This window comes from Hylobates moloch, unplaced genomic scaffold (genome assembly GCF_009828535.3).
Source record: "Hylobates moloch isolate HMO894 unplaced genomic scaffold, HMol_V3 SCAFFOLD_12, whole genome shotgun sequence".
Taxonomy (NCBI): Eukaryota; Metazoa; Chordata; class Mammalia; order Primates; family Hylobatidae; genus Hylobates; species Hylobates moloch.
In genome coordinates this window covers 47,194,183-47,218,987 of record NW_026652287.1, presented here as the reverse complement: position 1 = coordinate 47,218,987, position 24,805 = coordinate 47,194,183, and the positions used below count along the sequence as shown (strand labels likewise).

Here is a 24,805-nt window from a genome sequence, read left to right as displayed (position 1 = left end):
TGAGCTGAGATCGCACCACTGCACTCCAGCCTGGGTGACAGAGCGAAACTGTCTCAAAAAAAAAAAAAAAAAAGTTTTTCCTAAATAGTCACAATCATAAAAATGCAGATTTCTCTCTTAAAAGCTAGGTTTCAGTTGCCTTTTTAAATTTTTTCGAGGCAGAGTCTCACTGTGTCACCCAGGCTGGAGTGTAGTAGCCCGTTCTTGGCTCACTGCAACCTCCGCCTCCCGGGTTCAAGTGATTCTCATGCCTCAGCCTCCTGAGTAGCTGGATTACAGACATGCACCACCACGCCCGGCTAATATTTTGTATTTTTAGTACAGACGGGGTTTCACCGTGTTGGCCAGGCTCGTCTCGAATTCCTGGCCTCAAGTGATCCACCCACCTCGGCCTCCCAAGGTGCTGGGATTACAGGCGTGAGCCACCGCGTCCGGCCACGGATGCTTTTGGAAAGCAGAAACTCTTGACCCAACACCACGAATGAGCAGGTCTCATAGTGAGGACCCATGAGGTCAAGAAGAATGGTGATCATTAGGAAATAATAATGTTGAGAAGCCTGCACCCTCACCACCTCTTTTTTTAGTAGCTATTGTTTACGTTCCCAGGGTAGGAACAGCTTCTTATCACCACTGTCAGGCCAGTGCCCAGCGCAGGGCACACCGTTGGCACCAAGCCTGGAAACAAGAGGGTGTGAACTCGGTCCGCGCGCCACATTTTGCGCCCGGGCCGCCAGGGGGCGGTAGGACCTGGGCCAGGCCGTGTCTGGCCGTGCGGGGGGAGGCGGGCAGCCCCAGAACAGGGCGGTAAGGGCGCATTCCCGCATTCCGGACCGCACCTCTTGGGGTTTTCTCGGGCCTCCCTCGGCCCGCCGTGCTCCCGCCCCACCCCAGACGAAGAGGACCCAGAAAAAAACAGGCTGCAGTGCCCTGAAAGAAGAGGCTTTATTGGGGGTGGGGGGAGTGGGGCAATCGAGGCGGTAACTCCGGCCCTCTTAACAGTCAAGGGAGAGGGTAGTTCAGTTTGCAATTAGGCAGAGAAGGGCTGGGCAGTTTCACTGACGGAGTTGTGGGTGGTGGTCAGTTTCCCAATGGGGGACTCTAAGTTTTATAGAGGGCGCTGGTTAATTTCACAAAGGGAAGTCGATTTCATCTTCCCCAATGCAGAGGGCCGACCCTTCTCCAGGCCTTCTGCTAGACGCCCCCGCCCTGTTCCTCTGACGCGTATGTTACTTCCGGCCGGGGGTCCCAGCCTTTTCAAACCTCAAGGTTTGCGCTCCTCCTGGGGACAGAGGGCCAGAAGGAAGGCCGGCCTCAGGGACCTGCGCACTGCATCCAGGCTCAGGGTGGCGGTTTGGGCCCCAAGACCACCGTCTCCTCTTCACCTCGGGGGTGCGTCCCAGACTGAGTTCTGACCAGAGTGGCCCTCCAGGAGGGATGCACCTTTCCCCACCCAGCGTCCTGGCACCGGAGGGGTGGGGGGACCGACAAGCGCTAGAGGCGCACGGGTAAGGGGGCTCCCACCTGCTCCAGGCCGTTCTCTGAGACCTTTCTGCGGGGAGGCCAGATCACCGCCAACTTTCCGTCGCCCCTGCTCGCTGCGGGGGAAGGAGCGCTCAGCTCACCAGCTGGCGGCAGCCAGGATAAAAGAAGCCAGCCGCACCCCTTAAACACACACAGGTGTTCACCCTCCGCCTCCCCATGAAAGCCTCCATTCAACTCCAGGCACCCAGGAACCCGAGGGAGGAGGGAGGTGAACCCAGAATGGAGAAGCAGGAGCCCGAAAATTCAGAGGGGGACCCCGGAAGTGCCAGAACCCAGTCAGGGTTCCCTGGAACCCGACAAAAAGGAAGACATCTGGAATGCCCCCACCCCTGCGCAGCCTGGGTGGTGTGGATCAGAGAGTCCATCACTCCCGGTGGAGGGGTGGATCACAACGAGTAATGGAGCTCCAGAGGGGTAGGCAAGAGACAAAGTTGAGAGGGAGTCTGGGAGCTTGAAGGGAGAGACCCCGAGAATCGGAGGGCCACAGGAGGGGCCACTGAAGTTGGGCAATCGGTGGGGGCGGCTGGAACCCTGGGGGTCCCCGGCGTTGCTACGCCCGCGGCTTACCGGTGAGGCTCGGCGTAGGCTCCTTGAACTCCGCGGTGCCATAGACGCTGCGCCGCTGGCGCTGCAGCTCCTGCTCGCGCTCGCGCACCGCGCGCACCTCCTGCTCCAGCAGTGACGGAGTGAAAGGCGGCGGGGCGCTGCCCAGCACCGGGCACCCGCCCTGCACGGCCGAGCGCGGCCGTCCCCCAGGCTCTGGCAGCCTCTGCGGGCCCGCGCCGTCCCCCGCCCCCAACGAGGAGCCGCTCCCCGCCGCGGCCTCGAAGAAGCGCTTGAGTTCGCCCAGCGGCTGCGGCGGCGACCGGGCGCGCGGCTCGGGGGCCGCGGGGCGCGCCAGCGCCGCCTGCCGGTGGGCCTCTCGCTCGATGTCCCGCTGCATCTGCGCGCCCGCCCGCGCCCGCTCCAGGGCGCGCGGGAGCGCGGGTCCAGGACCTGGCAGGTTGAGCACCGGCCGCACGCGCAGCTCGACGAGTTCACGGCCTGCGCGGCCCGGGCTCAGGCCCCGGCTCCGGCGCAGGCTCTCCTCGCGTTCGCAGCTGCGGCGGATTTCGCGCTCGATGGGCGTCTCCATGAACCGCTCCTCCGGGGGACGCTGGGGAGCCTCGAGGCACGGCAGAAAACGCGGGTGTGGGGCTTCCGAGTCCGACCTGGAGGAGGAGGTCTTAGGGCCTGGAGAGGGACGCTGCCCCTGGACCTCCGCCCTTTGCGCTTCGGACGGCCCAGGGTCGTCTCTGCCTGGCTCAGGACTCTCAAAGCCCGCAGCTGTGGACAGCCCGGGGCTCTCTGCGTCCTGCTCGACTGATGGCTCGAGGACTTCGCTCTCTTGCTCCAAGATCAACACGTCCTTTGCGGGGGGCTTGGGGACCTCGGTGTTTAGCTCCGCAGCAGCTCTGGGGCTTCGCTGTCTGGCCCTGGGGACTCCTGGCCCCCCTCTTCAGACGACCCCAGGGTTTCGTTCTCCGGCCGGTGGGGGCCTTGGTGTCCAGGGTTGGAAGCAGCTCGGAAGCCTCAGTTCCCAACCGGGGTTTTGATTCCCAGAGCGAGGACAGAGGGCACTGTGAGGCACCTGTGGCGGCAGTGGCGGCCTGTGGGTTCCAAGGCGTCGCCCGCACCGGCCGCTTCTCTGACCCGCCTCTGGCCTCCAGGAACGGCCCCCGGGGGCAGGGCCGGGCACCGCCCCCGGCACCTGCCAGGAGGACTCCCGCCCCGCCCTGGCCCCGCCCTCGGGACAGGGGCGCCTCGGTGGGGCACTCAGTTTCGTCAACTAGCGCGCCCAGTCACCTCAGGGCACAGGACTTCTTGGAAGAGGGCTTCCCTCGACCCGGCCCCGCTCTCTGGGGGGCCATTCTGGGTGCTGGGTTCTACTGAGCGCACCCTGGCACTTTTTCAGAGCCATGTCCCCGTCATCGTCCCGGAGACTGGGCCCAGCAGCGCGTCGGACTGGGGTTCTGAACCACTAGCCCCTTGGTGAGGTGTCCCCCGAAGCCGTCTTTTCGGGACCCGGGCAGCCCCGCTGAGTCGTGCCAGCCGGCAGGCAGCGACTCCTCAGGCCCCTGGGCCCTCCTTCCGATCCAGCCTTGCAGCGCACAGCTCCGGCCCGAGGGGGCGCCAGGAGCCGCCTTACTGCGCGCTGGGGTCTCCCTACCAGTGCTTGCGCTCAGCGAGGTTCCCAGCCGCGCGCCACTGCCCCCCGCCAAGCCGAGAAGCGGCTTCCCCTCTCCTCCCGGAAAAATCCGGGAGGTGTCCGCGGCCAAGGGCACTCCCGGATTGAGGGAGGAGGGAGAGACGGACACAGCGCGCCCCGGGCGCAGCTTAGCGGTTGCGGTTGAAAGGCGGTCACCTTGGGCCCGGGCGCCTGGGGAGGCCCAGACAGGAAACAGGAGGCGTCCAGAGTAGGAGGAGAGCGCAGCTGGGGCCGGATCGTGCGGTTCAAGGGCAGGATCGATGCCCTTGCGCGGGCCACCCTCCCCTAGGGACATTTTCCACTTTCCCCCTAATGGAAGCAGACTCTTCCCAGAACCTGCCCCTAACCCCACCATTCTGGGGTGACCAGAAGGAAAAATACAGTTACCGGCTGGGCACGGAGGCTCATGCCCGTGATGCCAGCACTTTGGGAGGCCAGGGCAGGAGGATCACCTGAGGTCAGGAGTTGGAAACCAGCCTGGCCAGCATGGCCAAACCCCGTTTCTACTAAAAATAAGAAAAAATTAGCCAGGTCTGGTGGTGGGCGCCTGTAATCCCAGCTACTCGGGAAGCTGAGGTGGGAGAATCACTTGAACCTGGGCGGTGGAGGTTACAGTGAGCCAAGATCGCACCACTGCACTCTAGCCTAGGCAGCAAGAGCAAAACTCTGTCTCAAAATATATTAATTAATTAATTAATTAATTAAATAAGCTGTATACTTCTGGGAAAAAAGTTGTCTCTATAGGACCTTCCCCACTGTATCATCTCCTGGTCCTTCCTCCAGCCATGCCAGCTGGGCTGGGTTCTTGGCCCCCATTCCCAGGAACATTTTTTTCTTTTTCTTTTTTGAGACGAAGTCTCGCTCTGTCACCCAGGCTGGAGTGCAGTGGCGTGATCTTGGCTCACTGCAACCTCTGCCTCCCGAGTTCAAGCGATTCTCCTGCTTCAGCCTCTGGAGTAGCTGGGATTACAGGCGTGTGCCACCACGCCCAGCTAATTTTTCTGTAGTTTTAGTAGAGACGGGGGTTTCACCATGTTGGCCAGGCTGGTCTCGAACTCCTGACCTCATGATCTGCCCGTCTCAGCCTCCCAAAGTGCTGGGATTACAGGTATGAGCCACCGCACCTGGCTTCTAGGAGCTTTTTCTGACAAGGGCACCTATGATGTCCGTTTGGCAGATTCAATCACTGACTTCATTCCCTGTCCTCCTCTTCATTAGCTCCTTGGTCTTTGGGCACACCACCCCCTCCTGATTTCCTCCTACTTCACAAGCACCCGTTCTCAGACTTCTGTTTCACCTTCCTTCCCCTCTGGCTTCCTTGGGGTCACCTGATGAAAGAGAGGAGAGTGAAGCCAAGTTGTTTATCCCAGCCAGGCACAGTGGCTCATACCTGTAATTTTAACACTTTGGGAGGCCGAGGCAGGAGGATTACTGTAAACCAGGCTGGGTAATATAGGGAGACCCTGTCTAGAAAGAAACGAAAAAAAGAGAGAGAAAGAGAGAGGGAGGGAGGGAGGAAGGAGGGAGGGAGGGAAGGAAAGGAAAGGAAAGGAAAGGAAAGGAAAGGAAAGGAAAGGAAAGGAAAGGAAAGGAAAGAAAGGAAGAAGGAAGGAAGGGAGACATTTTTTTAAATTAGCTGGGTATGGTGGTTTGTGTCTGTAGTCCCAGGTACTTGGGAGGCTGAGGTGGGAAGATCATTTGAGCCTAGGAGTTTGAGGCCACAGTGAGCTATAATAATGCCAATACACTCCAGCCTGGGTGATAGAGCAAGACCCTGTCTCTAAATAAATAAATAAATAAATAAATAAATAAATAAATAAATAAAATAACACTAAAAAAAAATGTTTAGCTGGGCACGGTGGTTCACACCTGTAATCCCAACACTTTGGGAGGCTGAGTCGGGCAGATGGCTTGCGCCATCTGCCATTGAGTTCTAGACCAGCCTGGGCAATGTAGTGAGACCCCATCTCTACAAAAAATGCAAAAATTAGCAGCACGTTGTTGGTGTGTGCCTGCAGTCCCAGCTACTCAGGAGGCTGAGGTGGGAGGATCACCTGAGCCCAGGGAGGTCAAGGCTGCAGTGAGCTGTGATCACACCACTGCACTCTAGTCTGAGCAACAAAGTAAGACTCTGTCTCAAAAAAAAAAAAAAGTTGGCCAGGCACAGTGACTCATGCCTGTAATCCCAGCACTTTGAGAGGCCGAGGCAGGTGGGTCACCTGAGGTCAGGATTTTGAGACCAGCCTGGCCAACATCGCAAAAACCCATTTCTACTAAAAATACTAAAAATTAGCCGGGCGTGGTGGTGGGCACCTGTAATCCCAGCTACTTGGGAGGCTGAGGCAGGAGAATTGCTTGAACCTGGGAGATGGAGGTTGTAGTGAGCCGAGATCGCACCATTGCACTCCAGCCTGGGCGACAAAGCGAGACTCTGTCTCAAAAAAAAAAAAAAAAGTTTATCCCATGTCCCCTCCCTCCAAGCCCCATTGGTGACATCCCTCTGCTACAGGCAGTAGCTCTACACAGCTCTCTCCAGGGCAAAGAGGTGGTCACAGCTCCCAGGCATTGCTAACCCAGGGTGTTTGTACTGTGCCTTGATGGTTTCCCCTCCAGCTTTATAAACTGGGTCTTTATTAAGTTCTCATCAACCACTGTGTTCAGGTGCACAATCTTTTTTTTTTTTTTTTTTTTTTTTGAGACGGAGTTTTGCTCTTGTTGCCCAGGCTGGAGTGCAATGGTGCGTTCTTGGCTCACGGCAACCTTTGCCTCTCGGGTTCAAGCAATTCTCCTGCCTCAGCCTCCCAAGTACCTGGGATTACAGGCATGTGCCAGCACGCTCACCTAATTTTTTGTATTTTTAGTAGAGACGGGGTTTTACCATGGCCAGGCTGGTCTTGAACTCGTGACCTCAGGTGATCCACCCACCTCAGCCTCCCAGAGTGCTGGGATTACAGGCAGGAGCCACCGCACCCAGCCTTTTTTTTTTTTTGAGAAAGGAGTCTTGCTCTGTTGCCCAGGCTGGAGTGCAGTGGCACCATCTTGGGTCACTGCAACCTCCACCCCCTGGGTTCAAGCAATTCTCTGCCTCAGCCTCCCGAGTAGCTGGGATTACAGGCACCCACCACTACGCCCAGCTAATTTTTGTATTTTTAGTAGAGACAGGATTTCACCATCTTGGCCAGGCTGGTCTTGAACTCCTAACCTCATGATCCACTCGCCTCGGCCTCCCAAAGTGCTAGGATTACAGGCGTGAGCTACTGCGCCCAGCCTCAAGTGCACAATCTTTCCTGTCAGGACTCAGGCTCTGACAAATTTCAATCTCATGTTTTAAACATCTAGGCTGGGCTGGGCACAGTGGCTCATGCCTGTAATCCCAGCACTTTGGGAGGCCGAGGTGGTGGATCACTTGAGGTCAGGAGTTCGAGACCAGCCTGGCCAACGTGGTGGAACCCCGTCTCTACTAAAAATACAAAAAAAATTTAGGTGGGCGTGATGGCGTGGGCCTGCTACTCAGGAGGCTGAGGCAGGAGAATCCCTTGAACCTGCGAGGTGGAGGTTGCAGTGAGCCGAGATCGTGCTACTGCACTCCAGCCTGGGTGACAGAGTGAGACTCAGTCTCAAAAAAAAAAAAGAAAAAACTAGGCTGGGTGCGGTGGCTGACGCCTGTAATACCAGTGCTTTGGGAGGCTGTGGCAGGAGGATCACTTGAGGAAAGGAGTTTGAGACCAACCTGGGCAACATGACAAGGGCGAGACTCCACTTCTAATATATATATATAATCTTTATGCTGATGTCTCCCAAATTTATATCTCTAACTCTGACTCCTCCCCTAGGCTTTGAACTCATATCTAGCAGTCTCCGGTCTAATAGACATTTCAGACTGAACACTTCCAAAACCACATTCTTGGTTCTTCCAACCCTACTCCTCCTCACCATGTGTGTCAATTTCACCCATTCAGTTCTTCGTGCCAAAAAGTACCTCAGGAGTCAGCCTTAATTTCTTTCCTTTAGCCACCCTCCAATTCATCAGCAAACTCTCTTGACTCCGCCTCCAAACAGATTTTGGATTCATCCACTTCTCTCCATCCTTGTTCCAGCCACCTCCTCCCTCTCAAAGGTTCCCATCAAGCCACGCACAGTGGCTTGCTCGTAATCCTAGCTACCCTGGAGGCTGAGGCAGGAGAATCGCTTGAACCTAGGAGTTCAACAACAGCCTAGACGACATAGTGAGACACCATCTCTAAAATAATAATAATAATAATAATAATAATAATAATAATAATAATAAAAACAAAGGCTCCCACCAAATTTAGAATAAAAATACGAATTATCTACCTTGCCCCAGCAGGCCCTGCCCACTTCTCAGGTCACATCTTCTCACACTGTCCCCTTGTGTCATGTCACTTCATTTCAGATTCGTACTTCCCTTAACCCCACCCCCAACTGCATTCCCACCTCAGGGCCTTTGCACTGCCGTTTTCTCTGCTTGAAATGACAGTCACATGGCTGGTTCCTCTATTCAGGTCTCACCTCAAATGTCGCTTCTTCAGGGAAGTGGTCTCTGATAATCCAGCCTACAATGGCACTCCTTCTTTAGCCCCATTCCAGGTATTCTCAATAACTCACCTCCAATTGCAGTTGCCACCAATTGCTTTTATTTTTATTTTATTCTTTTTTTTTTTTTTTGACAAAGTGTCTCACTCTGCCACCCAGGCTGGAGTGCAGTGGTGTGATCTTGGCTCACTGCAACCTCTGCCTCCAGGATTCAAGCAATTCTTCTGCCTCATCCTCCCGAGTAGCTGGGATTACTGGTGCGCACCACCGTGACCGGCTTATTTTTCTATTTTTAGTGGAGACGGGGTTTCACCATGTTGGCAGGGCTAGTCTTGACCTCCTGACCTCATGATCCACCCACCTCGGCCTCCCGAAGTGCTGGGATTACAGGCATGAGCCACTGCACCCAGTCATCTTCTTCTTCTTCTTCTTTTTTATTTTTTTTGAGAGGGAGTCTCGCTCTGTCGCCCAGGCTGGAGTGCAGTGGCGCAATCTCGGCTCACTGCAAGCTCTGCCTCCTGGGTTCATGCCATTCTCCTGCCTCAGCCTCCCATGTAGCTGGGACTACAGGCGCCTGCCACCGCGCCTGGATTTTTTTTTTTTTTTTTTGTATTTTTTAGTAGAGACAGGGTTTCACCATGTTAGCCAGGATGGTCTCGATCTCCTGACCTCGTGATCTGCCTGCCTTGGCCTCCCAAAGTGCTGGGATTACAGGCGTGAGCCACCGCGCCTGGCCCCAGCCTTCTTCTTCTTATTATTATTTTTTGAGACGGAGTCTTGCTCTGTTGCCCAGGCTAGAGTGCAGTAGCGCCATCTCAGCTCACTGCAACCTCCACCTCCCAGGTTCAAGCGATTCTCCTGTCTCAGCCTCCTGAGTAGCTGGGATTACAAGTGCATGGCCAGCTAATTTTTTGTATTTTTAGTAGAGTCGGTGGTTTCGCCACGTTGGCTAGGCTGGTCTCGAACTCCTGACCTCAGATGATTTGCCCTGCTCGGGCTCCCAAAGTGCTGGGATTACAGGCATGAGCCACCAGACCTGGCACCAATTGCTTTTATATTTCTTTCTATTTGTGTATTATCTGTCTCTCTCCCCATATGAGAAAGTGAGCTGCATAATAGCATTTTCTGTTTGTCTAGTACATCTCTATACCCAATGCCCCCATGCCTAGAATAATGCCTTATTATTATTATTATTTGAGATAGGGTCTTGCTCTGTCGCCTAGGCTGGAGTGCAGTGGCGTGATCACAACTCACTGCAGCCACAACCTCCTGGACTTAAGCAATCCTCCTGCCTCCGCCTCCCAAGTAGTTGGAATTACAGGCATGAGCCACCACGCCTGGTTCCGACATCTAAATATTTAACAGTTATAAAATCAATCTACAAACAGTTAAATAGGCTGGACGTGGCGGCTCATGTTTGTAATCCCAGCACTTTGGGGGATGGATCACTTGAGGTCAGGAGTTCAAGACCAGCTTGGCCAATATGGTGAAACCCCACCTCTACTAAAAACACAAAAATTAGCCAGGTGTGGTGGCGCATGCCTGTAATCCCAGCTACTCAGGAGGCTGAGGCAGGAGAATCACTTGAACCTGGGGGGCAGAGGTTGCAGTAAGCCAAGATCGCACCACTGCACTCCAGTCCAGACTGGGCGACACAGTGAGACTGTCTCAAATAAATAAATAAATAATAAATAGAATATTTTATTTCCTCCAAAAGGTGGAAATAACTCAAATGTCCATCAATGGATGATCAATGGATCCGCAAAATATAGTATAGTCATATGATGAAATATTATTCAGCCATAAAAAAAGAATTAAGGGGGCTAGGCGCGGTGGCTCACGCCTGTAATCCCAGCATTTTGGGAGGCTGAGGCGGGCAGATCACGAGGTCAGGAGATTGAGACCATCCTAGCTAACACAGTGAAACCCTGTCTCTACTAAAAATACAAAAATTAGCCAGGCATGTTGGCGGGCACCTGTAGTCCCAGCTACTTGGGAGGCTGAGGCAGGAGAATGATGTGAACCCGGGAGGTGGAGCTTGCAGTGGGCCGAGATCACGCCACTGCACTCCCGCCTGGGTGACAGAGTGAGACTCTGTCTCAAAAAAAAAAAAAAGGAATTAAGGAACAATAAATACATGCTACATGGATGAAATTTTATTTTTATTTATTTATTTTTTTTAGACGGAGTCTCGCTCTGTCGCCCAGGCTGGAGTGCAGTGGCGCAATCTCGGCTTACTGCAAGCTCCGCCTCCTAGGTTCACGCCATTCTCCTGCCTCAGCCTCTCCGAGTAGCTGGGACTACAGGCGCCCGCCACCACGCCCGGCTAATTTTTTTGTATTTTTAGTAGAGACGGGGTTTCACCGTGGTCTCGATCTCCTGACCTCCTGATCCGCCCGCCTCGGCCTCCCAAAGTGCTGGGATTACAAGCGTGAGCCACCGCGCCCGGCCGCTACATGGATGAAATTTTAAAATGTGATTCTGAGTGAAAGAAGCCAAACACAAAAGGCCACGTAGTGTGTGAGTCTTTTTTTTTTTTTTTTTTTGAGACCAAGTTTCGCTCTCGTTGCCCAGGCTGGAGTGCAATGGCGTGATCTCGGCTCATCGCAACCTCTGCCTCCTGGGTTCAAGTGGTTCTCCTGCCTCAGCCTCCCAAGTAGCTGAGATTACAGGTATGCACCACCAAGCCTGGCTAATTTTTGTATTTTTAGTAGAGATAGGGTTTCTCCATGTTGGTCAGGCTGGTCTCGAACTCCCGACCTCAGGTGATCCACCCACCTCGGCCTCCCAAAGTGCTGGGATTACAGGCATAAGCCACTGCGCCCGGCCTGTGAGTCTATTTTGATAGAACTATCCAGAATAGTCCGGGCACGGTGGCTCACGCCTGTAATCCCAGCACTTTGAGAGGCCAAGGAGGATGGATCACCTGAGGTCAGGAGTTCAAGACCAGCCTGGCCAACATGATGAAACCCTGTCTCTACAAGAATACAAAAATTAGCTGGGCATGATGGCAGGTGCCTGTAATCCCAGCTACTTGGGAGGCTGAGGCAGGAAAATTGCTTGAGCCCAGCAGATGGAGGTTGCAGTGAGCCGAGATTGTGCCATCGCACTCTGGCCTGGGCAATAGAGTGAGGCTCCATCTAAAGAAAAAAAGTTCAGAATAGGCAAATCCATGGAGATGGACACAGATTGGTGGTTGCCAGGGACGGGAGGCAGGGGAATGAGTAGTGACCACTTCCTTTTGGGTTGATGAAGATATTCTAAACCAGACAGTGGTGAGGATTGCATAATATTGTGAACATACTAAATGCCACTAATAGTAAATTTTGTTATGTGTATTTTACCACGATCAAAAAGTAATTTTTTTTTTTTCAGACAGAGTCTTGCTCTGTCACCCAGGCTGGAGTGCAGTGGCACGATCTCAGCTCCCTGCAATCTCCGCCTCCTGGGTACAAGCAATTCTCCTGCCTCAGCCTCCCGAGTAGCTAGGACTACAGGTGTGCCACCACACCTGGCTAATTTGTATTTTTAGCAGAGGCAGGCTTTCTCCATGTTGGCCAGGCTGGTCTCAAACTCCTGCCCTTGTGATCCGCCCACCTCGGCCTCCCAGAGTGCTGGGATTACAGGCACGAGCCACTGTGCTTGGCTCAAAAAGTGATTTTTTTTTTAGACAGAGTTTTGCTCTTGTTGCCCAGGCTGGAGTGCAATGGTGCGATCTTGGCTAACTGCAACCTCTGCCTCCTGGGTTCAAGTGATTCTTCTGCCTCAGCCTCCCAAGTAGCTGAGGTTACAGGCCCGGCTAAGTTTTTTTTTTTGTATTTAGCAGAGACAGGGTTTCACCATGTCAGTCAGACCGGTCTTGAACTCTGCCCTCAGGTGATCCACCCACCTGGGCCTCCCAAAGTGCTGGGATTACACGCGTGCACCACTGCGCCTGGCCTCAAAAAATAATTTTAAAAAATGTTATCTGCCAGGTGTGGTGGCTCATGCCTGTAATCCCAGCACTTTGAGAAGCCAAGGAGGGAGGATTGTTTGAGCCCCGGAGTCTGAAACTGCAGTGAGCTATGATCACACTACTGCATTTCAGCCTGGGCAACAGAGTGAGACCCCCATCTCTAAAAAAATAAAACAGTCTCCAGCCTGTGTGCTATGCAATGGTGCTCTCGTGTGGGTGAGTCTTGGCCGGCAGTCAGACTCAAGATGATTGGGGTGCCAAGTAGAAATGCCATTCTCTGGTGGCAGGGGGAGTCACCGACAGTACTCTCACCCCCACGCTTGACCACGCGTGTGTGAAAGCGTGTTTTCCGGGAGGCAGCTGAGTGCAACAAAGAGGCCAGAGGCTGGTGAATAATTTATCAGGACAGCTGATAGTACCTCCCCAGAACTGCCCTCCAGCCCCCAGCCCCCCTCTCTGGTGTGCCTCCCGCCTCCCTGGCCCAAACCCGCTGGACCAGCTCTCCCGGTGCCCGCCCGCAGCCCCCCCCCACTCCAGACAGCCAAGCCACAGCCTCCGGGGCACCTTCAGGCAAGCGGGTGGTGGGTCCAGAACTCGGAGACCAGAAAGTGAACTTCTGGGCAGAGATGGCCCTGCAGAGCCAGGTGTGGTCTCTGGCCACACCCATGTAAGTGTCTGGGAGGTCAGGGGGGCTGGTGGGCAGGGCCTTGGGAGGGGCTCATGGGGGATGCTGGCCTTGTCTGGGAGCTGAGAGCTCCAGTGGCCTCTCCTAAGGGGACCCAGGGAGTGGAGTGGGTGGCCAGCCAACCCCATAGGCTCGTCGATGTCACCCTTCCTTAAAGAGTCATGGGGTGGGAGAGAGATATAGGTTCCCCCTGCCCCTTCCTCTTCGGGAATTTTCCGCTGCCAGGGCTGAGAACCCAAAGTCCAGCCAGAGGGTGGGGCTATTGCTGTGGTGCGGGGAGTGGGGAAGGTCAGGGTCACTGGGTTCCACGTTTTGCCTCTAGAATCACCCCCTCAGTGTCCAGGGTGGGAGAAAAGGCTTGAGATCCAACAGAAGTTAAAAGCTCCCAGCCTGCAAAAGACAATGGCAACATGGCAAGGATGACCTCCTTCATGAAATGGCCACCAACTCTTGCGGGTGGCCAGAAGCCCGGGCCGCCTACATTGTTCTTCCGGACTTAGTTAGAGAGAAGCAAGATGGAATGGGGTGTGTGAAGTCTTTTCATAGCTGAGGGGTTTTTAAGGTTAAAAGGGTAGAGGGGGCTTCAGAGGTTTGGAAAGAGTTTTGGAAAAGGGGCTTTCCCCCACACTAGGGACCCCAATTCGGTTCTTCACCCTTCTAGGTCCTCCATTGCATTATTCACCAACTACAAACCTGGTTGCTTAGCAATGGGAACCCGATCCCCCCCAGCAAGGAAGAGGCAGGGAGATTACATCTTGGGGGTGGTACAGGAGACCACGGGACTTCAGCTCTCCCCCAGGGGCAAACCTATAAGCACAGAATCTGGGCTTCCTTTGGGATATCTTGCAAAGCATGACTTCACGGCCGGGCGCGGTGGCTCGCGTCTGTAATCCCAGCACTTTGGGAGGCCGAGGCGGGCAGATCACTTGAGGTCAGGAGTTCGAGACCAGCCTGGCCAGTATGGTGAAACCCCGTCTGTACTAAAAATACAAAAATTAGCCGGGCATAGTGGTGCACGCCTGTAATCTTAGCTACTCAGGAGGCTGAGGCAGGAGAATCACTTGAACCCAGGAAGTGGAGGTTGCAGTGAGCTGAGATTGAGCCATTGCACTCCAGCCTGGGCGACAGAGGGAGACTCCGACTCAAAAAAAAAAAAAAAAGAGCATGACCTCAATTCCTTGCTCCAAACAGCATTCAGGGTCTCCAGGCTGATCTCTTAGCTACCTTGATGGGGGTTCCTGGACCTGCACCCCTGCCCGCCTCGCCAGCTGTGTTTTCAGTATTTTGGATCTGACAGCTTCAAGTTCTGATCTTGGCTCCGTGACCTTGGACACTGCTGCCACTTCTCAGAACCTCAGTTTTCCCATCCATAAAATGGACACATTCATATAGCTTACCTCCTAGAGTCATTGGGAGGATTCAATGAATTACATTGCACCTGGCACGTGTTATGGGCTAGCTAATGGTTGGCTGATTTTGTTCTTAGCTGGAATGTCAATTCAGCAAAGAGTTGACTCCACTGTGTCATGATAGAGGTAGGGAGGGGGAGGCAGAGGTGGCTGTGGGAACCCAGCGGAAACCCCGTAGGGCACTTAGAACACTATATGCTATATATAGTGTATATATATATATATCATATATATAGCACTATAAGTGCTATTATGCCATATATAGTGTATATATATATATATATCATATATATAGCACTATAAGTGCTATTATGCCTTCACGTTGTGGCCACGGAAGATCTGGGAGGTCCTAGCTGGAGTTTGAGCAATGAGGCTTACCCAGTAGGGTGACTGTTCAAATTAATAAATGTTTGAGGGTTTGATCAGTGCCTGTCCATGCCGAGTGGTGGAGATGACAGGCAGAGACATCGCTTTCTACATACCGGCCTGTGACATGGTCAACATAGTGACATAATCAGGGGTGCCCAATGCATGTCTGTGTTGATAAGGTTGGTGTGACACTGACTGCCCCCTAATCATCTTGCAGTATGACAGTCACCCTCCAGCTTCCAGGGGGAGCTTAAGTGGGTCCACAGGCCACTCTGGAGGCTGAGAAGTAGAGATGTTTTGAGGAAGACAACGACAGGGGAATCTCGAGTTAAAGCTTAAATGGCAAGTCCCCCTCCTCCCAGCTCAGAGTCCAGTCCTAGGCAGAGTGACCCAGTGATCCTTGTCCCCAGGGATGGGGGTTAGCAGGTGGAGGAGGCAGCTCTGGAGTTACCATGGCAACAGTGGGAGGGCCACAGACTCCCTTACCCCACAGCACTTGAGAAATTCTGGGTAGGAGCTGAGGTCCAGAGAGGGTGTGGGACTGGGAAGGGAAAGAGGCACACAGCCTGTTAGGGGCCTGGTGGCATTTGAGAGTTTCTGCAGGTCGGACTGGGGATGGTTATTATAATTAATCATACATATTATTCATCATGGAATTTTATAAATTATGATTATTCATAAACAATGGGACTACTTTTTTTTTTTTTTTGAGACGGAGTCTCGCTCTGTCACCCAGGCTGGAGTGCAGTGGTGCGATCTCGGCTCACTGCAAGCTCCGCCTCCCGGGTTCACGCCATTCTCCTGCCTCAGCCTCTCCGAGTAGCTGGGACTACAGGCGCCCGCCACCACGCCCGGCTAATTTTTTGTATTTTTAGTAGAGACGGGGTTTCACCGTGGTCTCGATCTCCTGACCTCGTGATCCGCCCGCCTCGGCCTCCCAAAGTGCTGGGATTACAAGCGTGAGCCACCGCGCCCGGCCTACCAATGGGACTACTTTTGTAGCACTGTATCCTAAGCTTTTGTCTGCATGAATAGCTCCTTGCAAGGGTCCTCTGAAATCGGGGGTGGCGAGGACAGGGTGGTCAAGCTATTCCTGCCCATTTTACAGATGAGGAAACTGAGGCTGAGAGAGGCAAAGCCAGATTTAGGAAGGGCTTTAGCCTCACCAGTCATGGTCACTGCTCAGTTCCCCTCCCAAGACCCTCGCCCCCTGCCCAGACTCTTCCCAGGTGAAAAGGGGGAAACAGAGGCAAAGTGCTGGGCTCGGGGCAGTTTCCACACTGCTCAGGGATCTTGGCCAAGAGAGGGGCATTCCAGACGGGTACAGCCTCTGGGAGCCCCTCGAAGCCCCTGCCCTCTCCCAACAGGCCTATGGCGGAGAGCTCCCTCTACCGGCAGCGGCTAGAAGTCATCGCTGTAAGTGACGCCCTCCCCGCGCCCTGGGCACCCCCAAACTTTCCCCCATGCTCCCTCCTCGTCTCTCCGTCATCTCTGCGGAGAGCGCCCTCAGCTCCAGCCCCGCCCAGGGCTCCCCACACCAATTCTCAGCCCTCTCTGCCCCCCAGTCCCTGTCCGGTCACTACCACCCTCAGAATGGGGAGCTGTGGCCCCCGCACTTCCAGAACCTGCATCGTCTATGCCTCATTCCCGAACCCCAGCCTCCCAAAAACCCCATGCCTGAGCCGCATCTCTCGGACCGCCGTTTATCAGACCGCTATCTCTCAAATCTCCCTACCTCGCAGCCCCCATCCTGAGAGTCCTTCCTTGGGAACTTTGATCCCTCTCTGGACTCCCCCATCTCTGGGTCTCTACCACTGTGATCCTATCTCTGTCCCGCATCCTTCCCTCCTCCATCTCCCTGAACCCCAACTTTCCGCACCCACTTACATACCCCACCTATCCATACCTCCACTTCTGAACCCCATATTTCTGACCCCTATCTCTGTATCCCATCTCCCTGATCCCCACTTCTACACCTCAGTATCTCTGGACCCCCGTGGCTGCACCCCCATCTCACTACTCACTAGCATCCTCCTTTTGATCCCCATCTCTGCACCCCATGGATGCACCCCCATTTTGGAACCCCATCTCACTAGCACCCTCCTTTTTATTCCCCATCTATGGAACCCCATCTCCCTGCACCCCATCTCTCTATACCCCACTTCTGTACCCTATCTCTCTGCACTCAACTTCTATGCCCCAGCTATCTGCACCCCACTTCTGTACCCCATCTCACTGTACCCCACTTCTGTACCCCATCTCTCTGCACCCCCACCTCTGCACCCCATCTCTCTAGATTCCATGTCTACACTCCATTACTCTGGGCTCTGATGGCTGCATCCCCATTTCGGACCCCCATCTCACTAGCACCCTCCCCTCCTTTTTTCTTTCTTTGAGACGGAGTCTCGCTCTGTCGCCCAGGCTGGAGTGCAGTGGCGCGATCTCCGCTCACTGCAACCTCCGCCTCCCGGGTTCAAGAGAGTCTCCCGCCTCAGCCTCCCCGGTAGCTGGGATTACAGGCGCGCGCCACCACGCCCAGCTAATTTTTGTTTTAGTAGAGCCGGGTTTTCACCATGTTGGCCAGGGTAGTCTAGAACTCCTGACCTCAAGTGATCTGTCCGCCTCGGCCTCCCATAGTCCTGGGATTACAAGCGTGAGCCACCGCGTCCGGCCGCACCCTGCCTTTGATCCCCGTTTCCTGAACCTCATATCTCGGAGCTCCCCAGCTCTGCCCCTCCCCCTGATCGCTGTCCCAAGGCCCCACCCCCTACACCCCCCATCCACAGACCCCCATTGGGCGCGGGCGAGGCCTCCGCAGCATCCCGGGCGCGGCCGGCCCCGCCCCCGCCCCGCCCCGCCCGCCGCTGAGTCAGCGCCTCCGCAGCCCCTTCCCCGCCCTGGGTGCAGACCCGCGCTGGGCCACCCGCGCCGGGCTCGCTGCCTCGGGAGCCCCGGGAGCTCCCGGGAGCCCCGCGGAGGAGGGAGGGGAAAGGGAGGGAAGAGGAGGTGGTGGAGGCCGCGCCCGGCCGGCGGGCAGCTCCGGGTCCTCTGTGCGCAGGAGAAGCGGCGGCTGCAGGAGGAGATCCGCGCCGCGCGCCGGGAGCTGGAGGAGGAGAAACTCCGCGTGGAGCGTCTCAAGGTTGGGGGCGGGCGGGGGCGCCTGCCTAGCCTGGGGAATGAAGTGGGGGGTGTCTGTGCAAGTCAGTTTGGGGGACGATAGGAGCCTCTGTCCAATTTTGGGGGGGAGCGGGCAGTTGGGGGCGTTGGTTCCAGCTTGGCCGGGGCGGGGGATGTCTTTCCCAGCCTGGGAGGGACGAAGTGGGGTGGTCATGGGGACATTTGTTCCATTTGGGGAAAAGTCTGGGACAGTGATGCCGTTTGTCCCAGTTTGGGGGAGATGGAGAGGAGCCAAGTCCAGTTTTGGGGTAGGGAGGGGCCAGTAGGGAGGGACATTGATTTCACTTTGGAAGTGCCCGTTTCATTTTGGAAGGGTTTGGAACAAGGGATGTCTGCCCACTTGCAGCGCTGGGGGGCACTGTGGCCATGTATCCCAGCCTGATGTATGTCGCATCTGGTTGTGAGGTGGTGATAAGATAACCTGCCCAGCCTGCAGAGGTCGGGAGGGGACTTTACATGGACCGGGGTAGTCTGTATGCCCAGCCCCGACTCCCTTCCCCTACCCAGAGGAAGTCTCTCCGGGAACGTTGGCTAATGGATGGGGCAGCTGCAGGGCCAGAGCCATCCGAGGACCCCACCTCGAAGGACCCCCAGTCACCCGAGGGCCAGGCTCAGGCCCGAATCCGGAACCTGGAAGACAGCTTGTTCACGTGAGTGGAGACCTGCTAGCTCTGCCCGAACCCTGCCCCAGCGGGGTGAGATCGAGACTGGGCACATTCCAAGGAGGTGGTAGCCTGAGCCTAGGAGCCCAAGGAGCCTGGGGGCCCAGCTCCTAGCAGCCCTCTCTCTTCTTCAGACTCCAGTCCCAGCTGCAGCTGTTGCAAAGTGCTTCCACAGGTGCCCAGCACAAGCCCTTAGGCAGGCCGAGCTGGCGCAGACAGGTGAGGGGGAGTTGAGGGGAGTGGGATGGGGGGGCGTGGCCAGCAGGCCTCAAAGCGGGACATGGAACCAGGAATGCAGCTTTCTCCAAGGGCAGCCTGGCCACTAGGTCTGCATTCAGATCCGCTTCCCGCTGTTACTTTGCTCTGTGGTCTTGGCAAGTCAATTTCCTTTCCCAAGCCTTAGTTTCCCCATCTCTAAAATGGGAATAACAATAGTACAGGCCGGGCTTGGTGGCTCACGCCTGTAATCCCAGCACTTTGGGAGGCCGAGGTGGGCGGATCACTTAAGGTCAGGAATTGGAGACCTGCCCAGCCAACATGGCGAAACCCCGTCTCTACTAAAAACACAAAAATTAGCTCGGTATGGTGGTGTGTCCCTGTAGTCCCAGCTACTGGGGAGGTTGAGGCAGGAGAATCACTTGAACCCTGGAGACAGAAGTTGCAGTGAGCTGAGATCACACCACTGCACTCCAGCCTGGGTGACAGATTGAGACTCTGTCTCAAAAAAAAAACAAAAATTAGCTAGGCGTGCTGGCAGGCGCCTGTAGTCCCAGCTGCTAGGGGAGGCTGAGACAGGGAAATCGCTTGAAACCAGGAGGTGGAGGTTGCAGTGAGCCGAGATTACGCCACTGCACTCCAGCCTGGGCGACACAGCAAGACTCCGTATCAAAAAAAAAATTAATTTGTATTTATGTTGATTGGAATGTAAGTGCCAAAAACAAAAGGCTTAAGTGTCCCTTGTCCATGGTAACCAGTAACTGGCAAAGTAGGCCCCTAATACAGATTGGCTATGGGAATGCAGTATTGTTTAAGCACCTACTGTGTGCAAGGCCCTGGAACATAGGGCAATAAGATAGATGAGGAAGGCGGAGGTACAATGTGGAGTTTGATCCTGAAGGTAATAGAGAGCCATTGGGGGTATTTGGGGGTGGTGGGGTGGGAGCCTAGCATGCAGGGAGGCTGGAGGTGGGGATGAGGGCCAGCCTGACCTTGTCTCCGTCATCTCTGCAGGGTCACCGTCCTCTCTCCCAGTCCATTGTCGAGGCAGGTTCTGTAGGTAAGTGTGGGAGCCCCTAGGTCTGGGGGTCAGGTCACCCCAGAGCCTGGGTGTGAGAGAGTGACTTAAGGGGAGTGTGGATGGCGGTCCTTTTGTTCCAACTTAACCCTGTCTTCCCTTTTGTCCTCTCCCCTCCGCCTCTGACTCCCCCAGGCCAGACTGATCTGAACAAGAGAGCCTCCCTGCCGGCCGGACTAGTGGGCACGCCTCCAGAGTCCCCCTCTGAGCCCAGGGAGGATGTCTTGGGGTTTCTGCCAGCACCGAGGCAGGTCCCCGGAGCAGCAGGGGACTCCTCAGAAGCCAATGGCCCATGCCCCAGCCTCATCCCCACTCCAGAGCAGGGGCTAAGTCAGAGGGCGGTGCCATCCGAAGGGCGGGTGGGTGAGGCCAAAGGAGGGGGCGTGGTGAGTGTGGTGTGGGAAGGGCTGAGGGCCACAGAGGACTGTGCCACAGGGGCCACGGGCCCCGAGCTGGAGGCTAAGGTGGAGGAAGTGGTACTGGAAGCCATCGGAGACAGGAAGGGAGCTGGTAGCCTGGAGCTCCCGGCCTGGGTGAAGGAGGACAGGGGCATTGTGGAGGTGGTCTGGGAGGGGGTGGGCAGCAGCGATGCAGAGACCACAGGGAAGGTAGGCAGGGTCCCTGAGGTCGTGCAGACCAGCTCGACTAGGCTCCAGGAGAGATTAGAGGCAGCAGCTTCCATAGAAGGGGAAGATATGCCCCAGGGCAGCCCTGAGGGTGACGGGCAGGGAGGCTCTGGAGGAGAGGAGGGATCCTTCATTTGGGTGGAGAGAGTGACCCTCAGTGAAGAGTGGGAGGAGCTGCTGGTGGAGGGGTTGGAAGGGCCTGAGGTGGCAGGGAGGGAGAGAGGAGATGAAAGCCCACTGGGGGCCGAGGGGGCCGAGACAGGAGGAGGCGAGGAGACCTGGGAGGCAGAGAAGAGAAAAGCGGAAGAATCCATGAGAATAGGAAGTGAGGAAAAGCCAGGGACAGGGAGGGATGGAGCGGAGATGTCGCCAGTGGTAGAGAGGAAAGGAGGAGAGAAGTTGGAGCTGGAGAGCAGAGGAGGTGCAGAAAAGCTGGGAACAGAGAGGGAAGGAGTTGAGGAACCACTGGGCGTAGAGAGAAAAGTTGAGGGACATTTGAGGGCAGAGAAGGAAGGAGATGAGGAAAAGCGAGGGGCAGAGGAGGAGGTAGAAGAACCATTGGGAGTAGAGAAGAAAGGAGGTGAGGAAGAGCCAGAGGCAACCGAAGAACCACTGGAGGCAGAGAGAAAGGGAGGGGAGGAGACACTGGAGGCAGAGAGAAAGGGAGGGGAGGAGACACTGGAGGCGGAGAGAAAGGGAGGGGAGGTGACACTGGAGGCAGAGAAAAGGGGAGGGGAGGAATCATTGGAGACAGAGAAGACCCAAGGGACCGAGGGAGATCTGAATCTAGAACAACAGGGGTCCAGGGAAGGAAGTGAATCCCAGGCAGAGGAGGTGAATGAGGCAGGGCCTCCCCTTGAGGCTAACACGGAGACAAGGCCAGAGGAGGAAGGACCCCAGGCACAGGAGAAGCCAGTAGGAGCCCTGGAGGAGGAAGGAGAGAAGCCCCAAACTGCTGCTGAGGGCCAAGGCCCCTTGGGGGATGCCATACCCCTTCTGGCAGAGACCCCAGCCCCACAGCAGCCCACCGAATGCCAGCCACTGCTTCAGGGGGAGGGGCCCAGCGCCAACCCCAGTGCCCACCCTGTGCCCACCTATGCGCCTGCCCGGCAGCCTGAGCCATCTGCCCCCACTGAGGGTGAAGAGGCAAGCGGCCCTAAGCAAAAGACGTGCCAGTGTTGTGCGGTCATGTGAACCCACGCCCCTCCACCCTATGTCCAGCTCCTCTCACAGCTACCTCGGCCTCTTGGCACCCAGAAGAAGGTCCCAGGCGCAGACAGGGCACCACAGGACTGGCCGTGGCACCTGGGAGCCGGCTAGCCTGCACATCCACCTACACCTGGGCTTCCAGACCCCTTGCCCACTGCCTGTGACCCTGGCCTCCTTCTGCGATGAAGCCTTTATACTTGAAAATAAAACGTGAAAGCACTCAGACGGCTTGAATGTGTGTGTAGTCAGCACAGAATCACAGCATCATCTCCTGGTAGGAAATTTGAGGCTTAACCCTGCTACAGTCAAAGATTATCAATCAGTGAGAGTATAGATTGAGCTGCTGTAACAAAAAGACCTCAAAGCTACAGTAGCTATAAAAATATAAAAGTTTATTTTTCTCAGTGGTTCTGATCCATGTGGTCATTCAAGGATTCAGGTTCCTTTTCATTTCTTGCTCCACCTTCCCCTTGGGTATGACCAAAGCTGGATCATAGGCCTGTGTTATGTTCCAGCTCATAGGCAAGGAAAGGGTGTGGGGGAGCTCCCACCCAGACCCCGTGTTGGCACATGTCACTTCTGACCACATTCTGTTGTCAAGAACTCAGTCCACGCTGCACCTGGCTGCAAGGGAGCTGAGGTGGTGCCCAAATGCAGTGTTTTCTCTTCTTCTTCTTCTTCTTTTTTTTTTTGCTTTTTATTAATTTATTTATTTTTGAGATAAGGTCTCATTCTGTCACCCAGCCTGGAGTGCAGTGGTGCAATCAGAGGTCCTTGCAGCTTCGAACTCCTGGGCTCAACCAATCCTCCCACCTCAGCCTCCCAAGTGGCTGGGACTACAGGTGTGTGCCATCATGCCCAGCTAATTGTTTTTAATGTTTTATTTTTGTAGTGAGGGGTCTTGCTGTATTGCCCAGGCTGGTCTCAAACTCCTAGCTTTAAGTGATGCTTCCACCTTGGCCTGCCAAAGTGCTGGGATTACAGGCGTGAGCCACTGTGCTGGGGTCTAAATGCAGTTCTGTTACAGCGTAACAGATTTTGGCAGGCAGCTGCCACTCTCAATTTCATGTATTTTCCTTTGCTCCATCTTCCATCTATATCTTCCCCATGGGGGCCAAGCCCTTCTCTATAGGGGTTCTTCAATCCCGGCTCTGCCTGGCTGGGTGTCCTCAGGCAAGTGACTCCGCCTCTCTGAGTCCTCAGTGTCTTCATTCATCAAGAGGGCTAATCCAGGACTGGGGTGCAACCTGCATGAGCATCCCTCTGGCCTGGCTGGCAGCCCCCAGCCAGACGTGTGGTTCAGGCCAGAACCTGTGGCCCGGCAGGCCCCAGAAGGCCCAGCTCCTCCAGTGTGGGCAGGAAGTGCTTCTCATACCCAGAGTCGAGGGGGGCAGTGGCCTGTGGGGGCTGGGAGGACTCCATAACCGGCGGGGGCTCCATCTCCTCCACTTCCAGGATGGGCAAGTCACCAAGGGGCTGGGCCTCAGGCACTTGCTGGGAAGAGATGAGCCTGTAATCCTGCCCTGGCCTCCCCCACCCACACCTCACACCCTCCCCACTGCCCCAGGACTCCCCAGTCCCCCAGAGGGCTCCGACTAGCGGGCCCTTTGACTCACCTCCATGTGGGGCTGGCCTGAACTGCTGTTGGCAGGATCAGGAACTTTCTCCCAGACCCAGCGGGGCAGCACTTTGTGCCTTAGGTGGTAGCACCTGGCAAGACAGGAAGAGTCAGGGCAGCGGATCCAGATGGCCAGATGCCCCAGCCCAGGGTGCAGGGTTCATGAATGCGACTGCACCCTGAGGCCTCCCTTCAAGCCCCCTGGAACCTCAGCGAAATGCCCAGCTGCCTTCCCCATGTGGGTAGAGATACATGTATCTGACAGCCTCACCTTCCAGAGGTGGCCAGGCTCAGGCCACACCCCATCAGGAACAAGCCCCACAAGAATAGGACGCCCGGCAGAACTTTCCACCTCAGGGTGTTATCTGATAGGGTAGGGAAGAGATCATTCTTAATTTTTTATTTTATTTTTTATTTTTATTTTTGAGACGGAGTCTTGCCCTGTTGCCCAGGCTGGAGTGCAGTGGTGCGACCTCAGCTCACTGCAACCTCCGCCTCCTGGGTTCAAACAATTCTCCTCTCTCAGCCTCCCAAGTAGCTGGGATTACAGCTGCACGCCACCACGCCCAACTAATTTTTGTATTTTTAGTAGAGACGGGGTTTCACCACATTGGCCAGGCTGGTCTTGAACTCCTGACCTCAACTGATCCACCCGCCTCGGCCTCCCAAAGTGCTGAGATTACAGGCGTGAGCCACTGCGCCTGGCAATTCTTAATTTTTTAAAGACAGGATCTTGCTTTGTTGTCCAGGCTGGAGTGCAGTGGTGTAATCGGTGTACTGCAGCCTCCAACTCCTGGGCTGAAGCGATCCTCGAAACTCAGCCTCTCCAGGAGCTGGGACCGCAGGCACATGCTACCACATCCAGCTAATTGTTTTATTTTTTGTAGAGATGGGGGTCTCACTGTGTTGCCCAGGCTGGTCTCAAACTCCTGGGCTCAAGTGATCTATCTGCCTCAGCCTCTCAGAGTGTTAGTATTACAGGGGTGAGCCACCGCAGCCAGCTTCCAAGTAATGACTCCAGATGCTACCTCTCCCCCCAGTGGAGCACATCCTCTCCCTGTGGCAATCCCATCCCAACCCCCCTACCTGGTAGATGAAGCTGGAGGATGGGACCAGGAGGGCCCTGTCCAGCGATGGTAGATGCTGTCACCCACAGCTCACAGGGACCCCAAGGAAGGTCAGGCAGGGTGACACTCTGTGTGTTGCCACTCACTGGAGAACACAACCAAAGAAGTTGGGGAGGTGGTCAAGCCTACCACAGGGCCTTTGCATGTGCTCTTCCTGCTGTCTGCAACACTCTCTCCCAGGTATCCACATGGCTCCCTCCTCATCTCTTTTAGGTCTTTGCTCAAAGGTCACCTCTTCCATGAGGCTTTCCTTGACTCCGCTCTATTTGAAATTGCACCCCCTTCACCACCCACCGTCCTTGTTTGATTTTTTTTTTTTTTTTTTTTTTT

General features: G+C 55.4%; 3 protein-coding genes across 4 annotated transcripts in view; 1 reads left to right on the top strand and 2 right to left on the bottom strand.

The window, feature by feature from the left end:
- Window positions 1-923: 923 nt before the first annotated feature.
- MISP3 (MISP family member 3) lies at window positions 924-3,202 on the bottom strand. Of its 2 annotated transcripts, none has more exons than XM_032171536.1 (3): window positions 2,110-3,202; window positions 1,522-1,595; window positions 924-1,279 (listed from the first exon to the last, which is right to left on the bottom strand). In XM_032171536.1, exons 1-3 carry the CDS (start codon window positions 2,675-2,677, stop codon window positions 1,262-1,264), a joined length of 660 nt encoding a protein of 219 aa, XP_032027427.1. In that variant the 5' UTR covers window positions 2,678-3,202; the 3' UTR covers window positions 924-1,261. The 2 variants fall into 2 exon arrangements, with proteins under 2 accessions (XP_032027427.1, XP_058281670.1); XM_058425687.1 differs by having other exon boundaries at window positions 924-1,276.
- Window positions 3,203-17,616: 14,414 nt separating this feature from the next.
- Window positions 17,617-22,053, top strand: PALM3 (paralemmin 3). Its single transcript, XM_032171535.2, has 5 exons — window positions 17,617-17,901; window positions 18,447-18,589; window positions 18,736-18,820; window positions 19,832-19,877; window positions 20,031-22,053. The coding sequence occupies exons 2-5, from the start codon at window positions 18,474-18,476 to the stop codon at window positions 21,713-21,715; spliced, it is 1,932 nt and encodes a 643-aa protein (XP_032027426.1). The 5' UTR covers window positions 17,617-17,901; window positions 18,447-18,473; the 3' UTR covers window positions 21,716-22,053.
- A 68-nt stretch (window positions 22,054-22,121) lies between these two features.
- The window catches only part of IL27RA (interleukin 27 receptor subunit alpha), a 23,350-nt gene continuing 20,666 nt past the window's right edge, over window positions 22,122-24,805 (bottom strand). Inside the window, exons 12-14 of the mRNA XM_032169933.2 lie at window positions 23,620-23,713; window positions 23,347-23,440; window positions 22,122-23,224 (exon numbers count right to left, since the gene is read on the bottom strand). Coding sequence (XP_032025824.1) covers window positions 23,030-23,224; window positions 23,347-23,440; window positions 23,620-23,713 — 383 coding nt within the window. The 3' untranslated portion in view covers window positions 22,122-23,029. The remainder of the gene's footprint in view (window positions 23,225-23,346; window positions 23,441-23,619; window positions 23,714-24,805) is intronic.

What these genes read in the sequence shown, in the direction of transcription:
- PALM3 (XM_032171535.2), top strand. Translation starts at nt 18,474, where the DNA reads ATGGATGGGGCAGCTGCAGGGCCAGAGCCATCCGAGGACCCCACCTCG. An exon ending in CTGGAAGACAGCTTGTTCAC is followed by an intron (nt 18,590 to 18,735) that starts GTGAGTGGAGAC and finishes TCTCTTCTTCAG; the next exon opens with ACTCCAGTCCCAGCTGCAGC. An exon ending in GGCCGAGCTGGCGCAGACAG is followed by an intron (nt 18,821 to 19,831) that starts GTGAGGGGGAGT and finishes TCATCTCTGCAG; the next exon opens with GGTCACCGTCCTCTCTCCCA.
- MISP3 (XM_032171536.1), bottom strand. Translation starts at nt 2,677, where the DNA reads ATGGAGACGCCCATCGAGCGCGAAATCCGCCGCAGCTGCGAACGCGAG. An exon ending in GCCTACGCCGAGCCTCACCG is followed by an intron (nt 1,596 to 2,109) that starts GTAAGCCGCGGG and finishes CTTCCCCCGCAG; the next exon opens with CGAGCAGGGGCGACGGAAAG.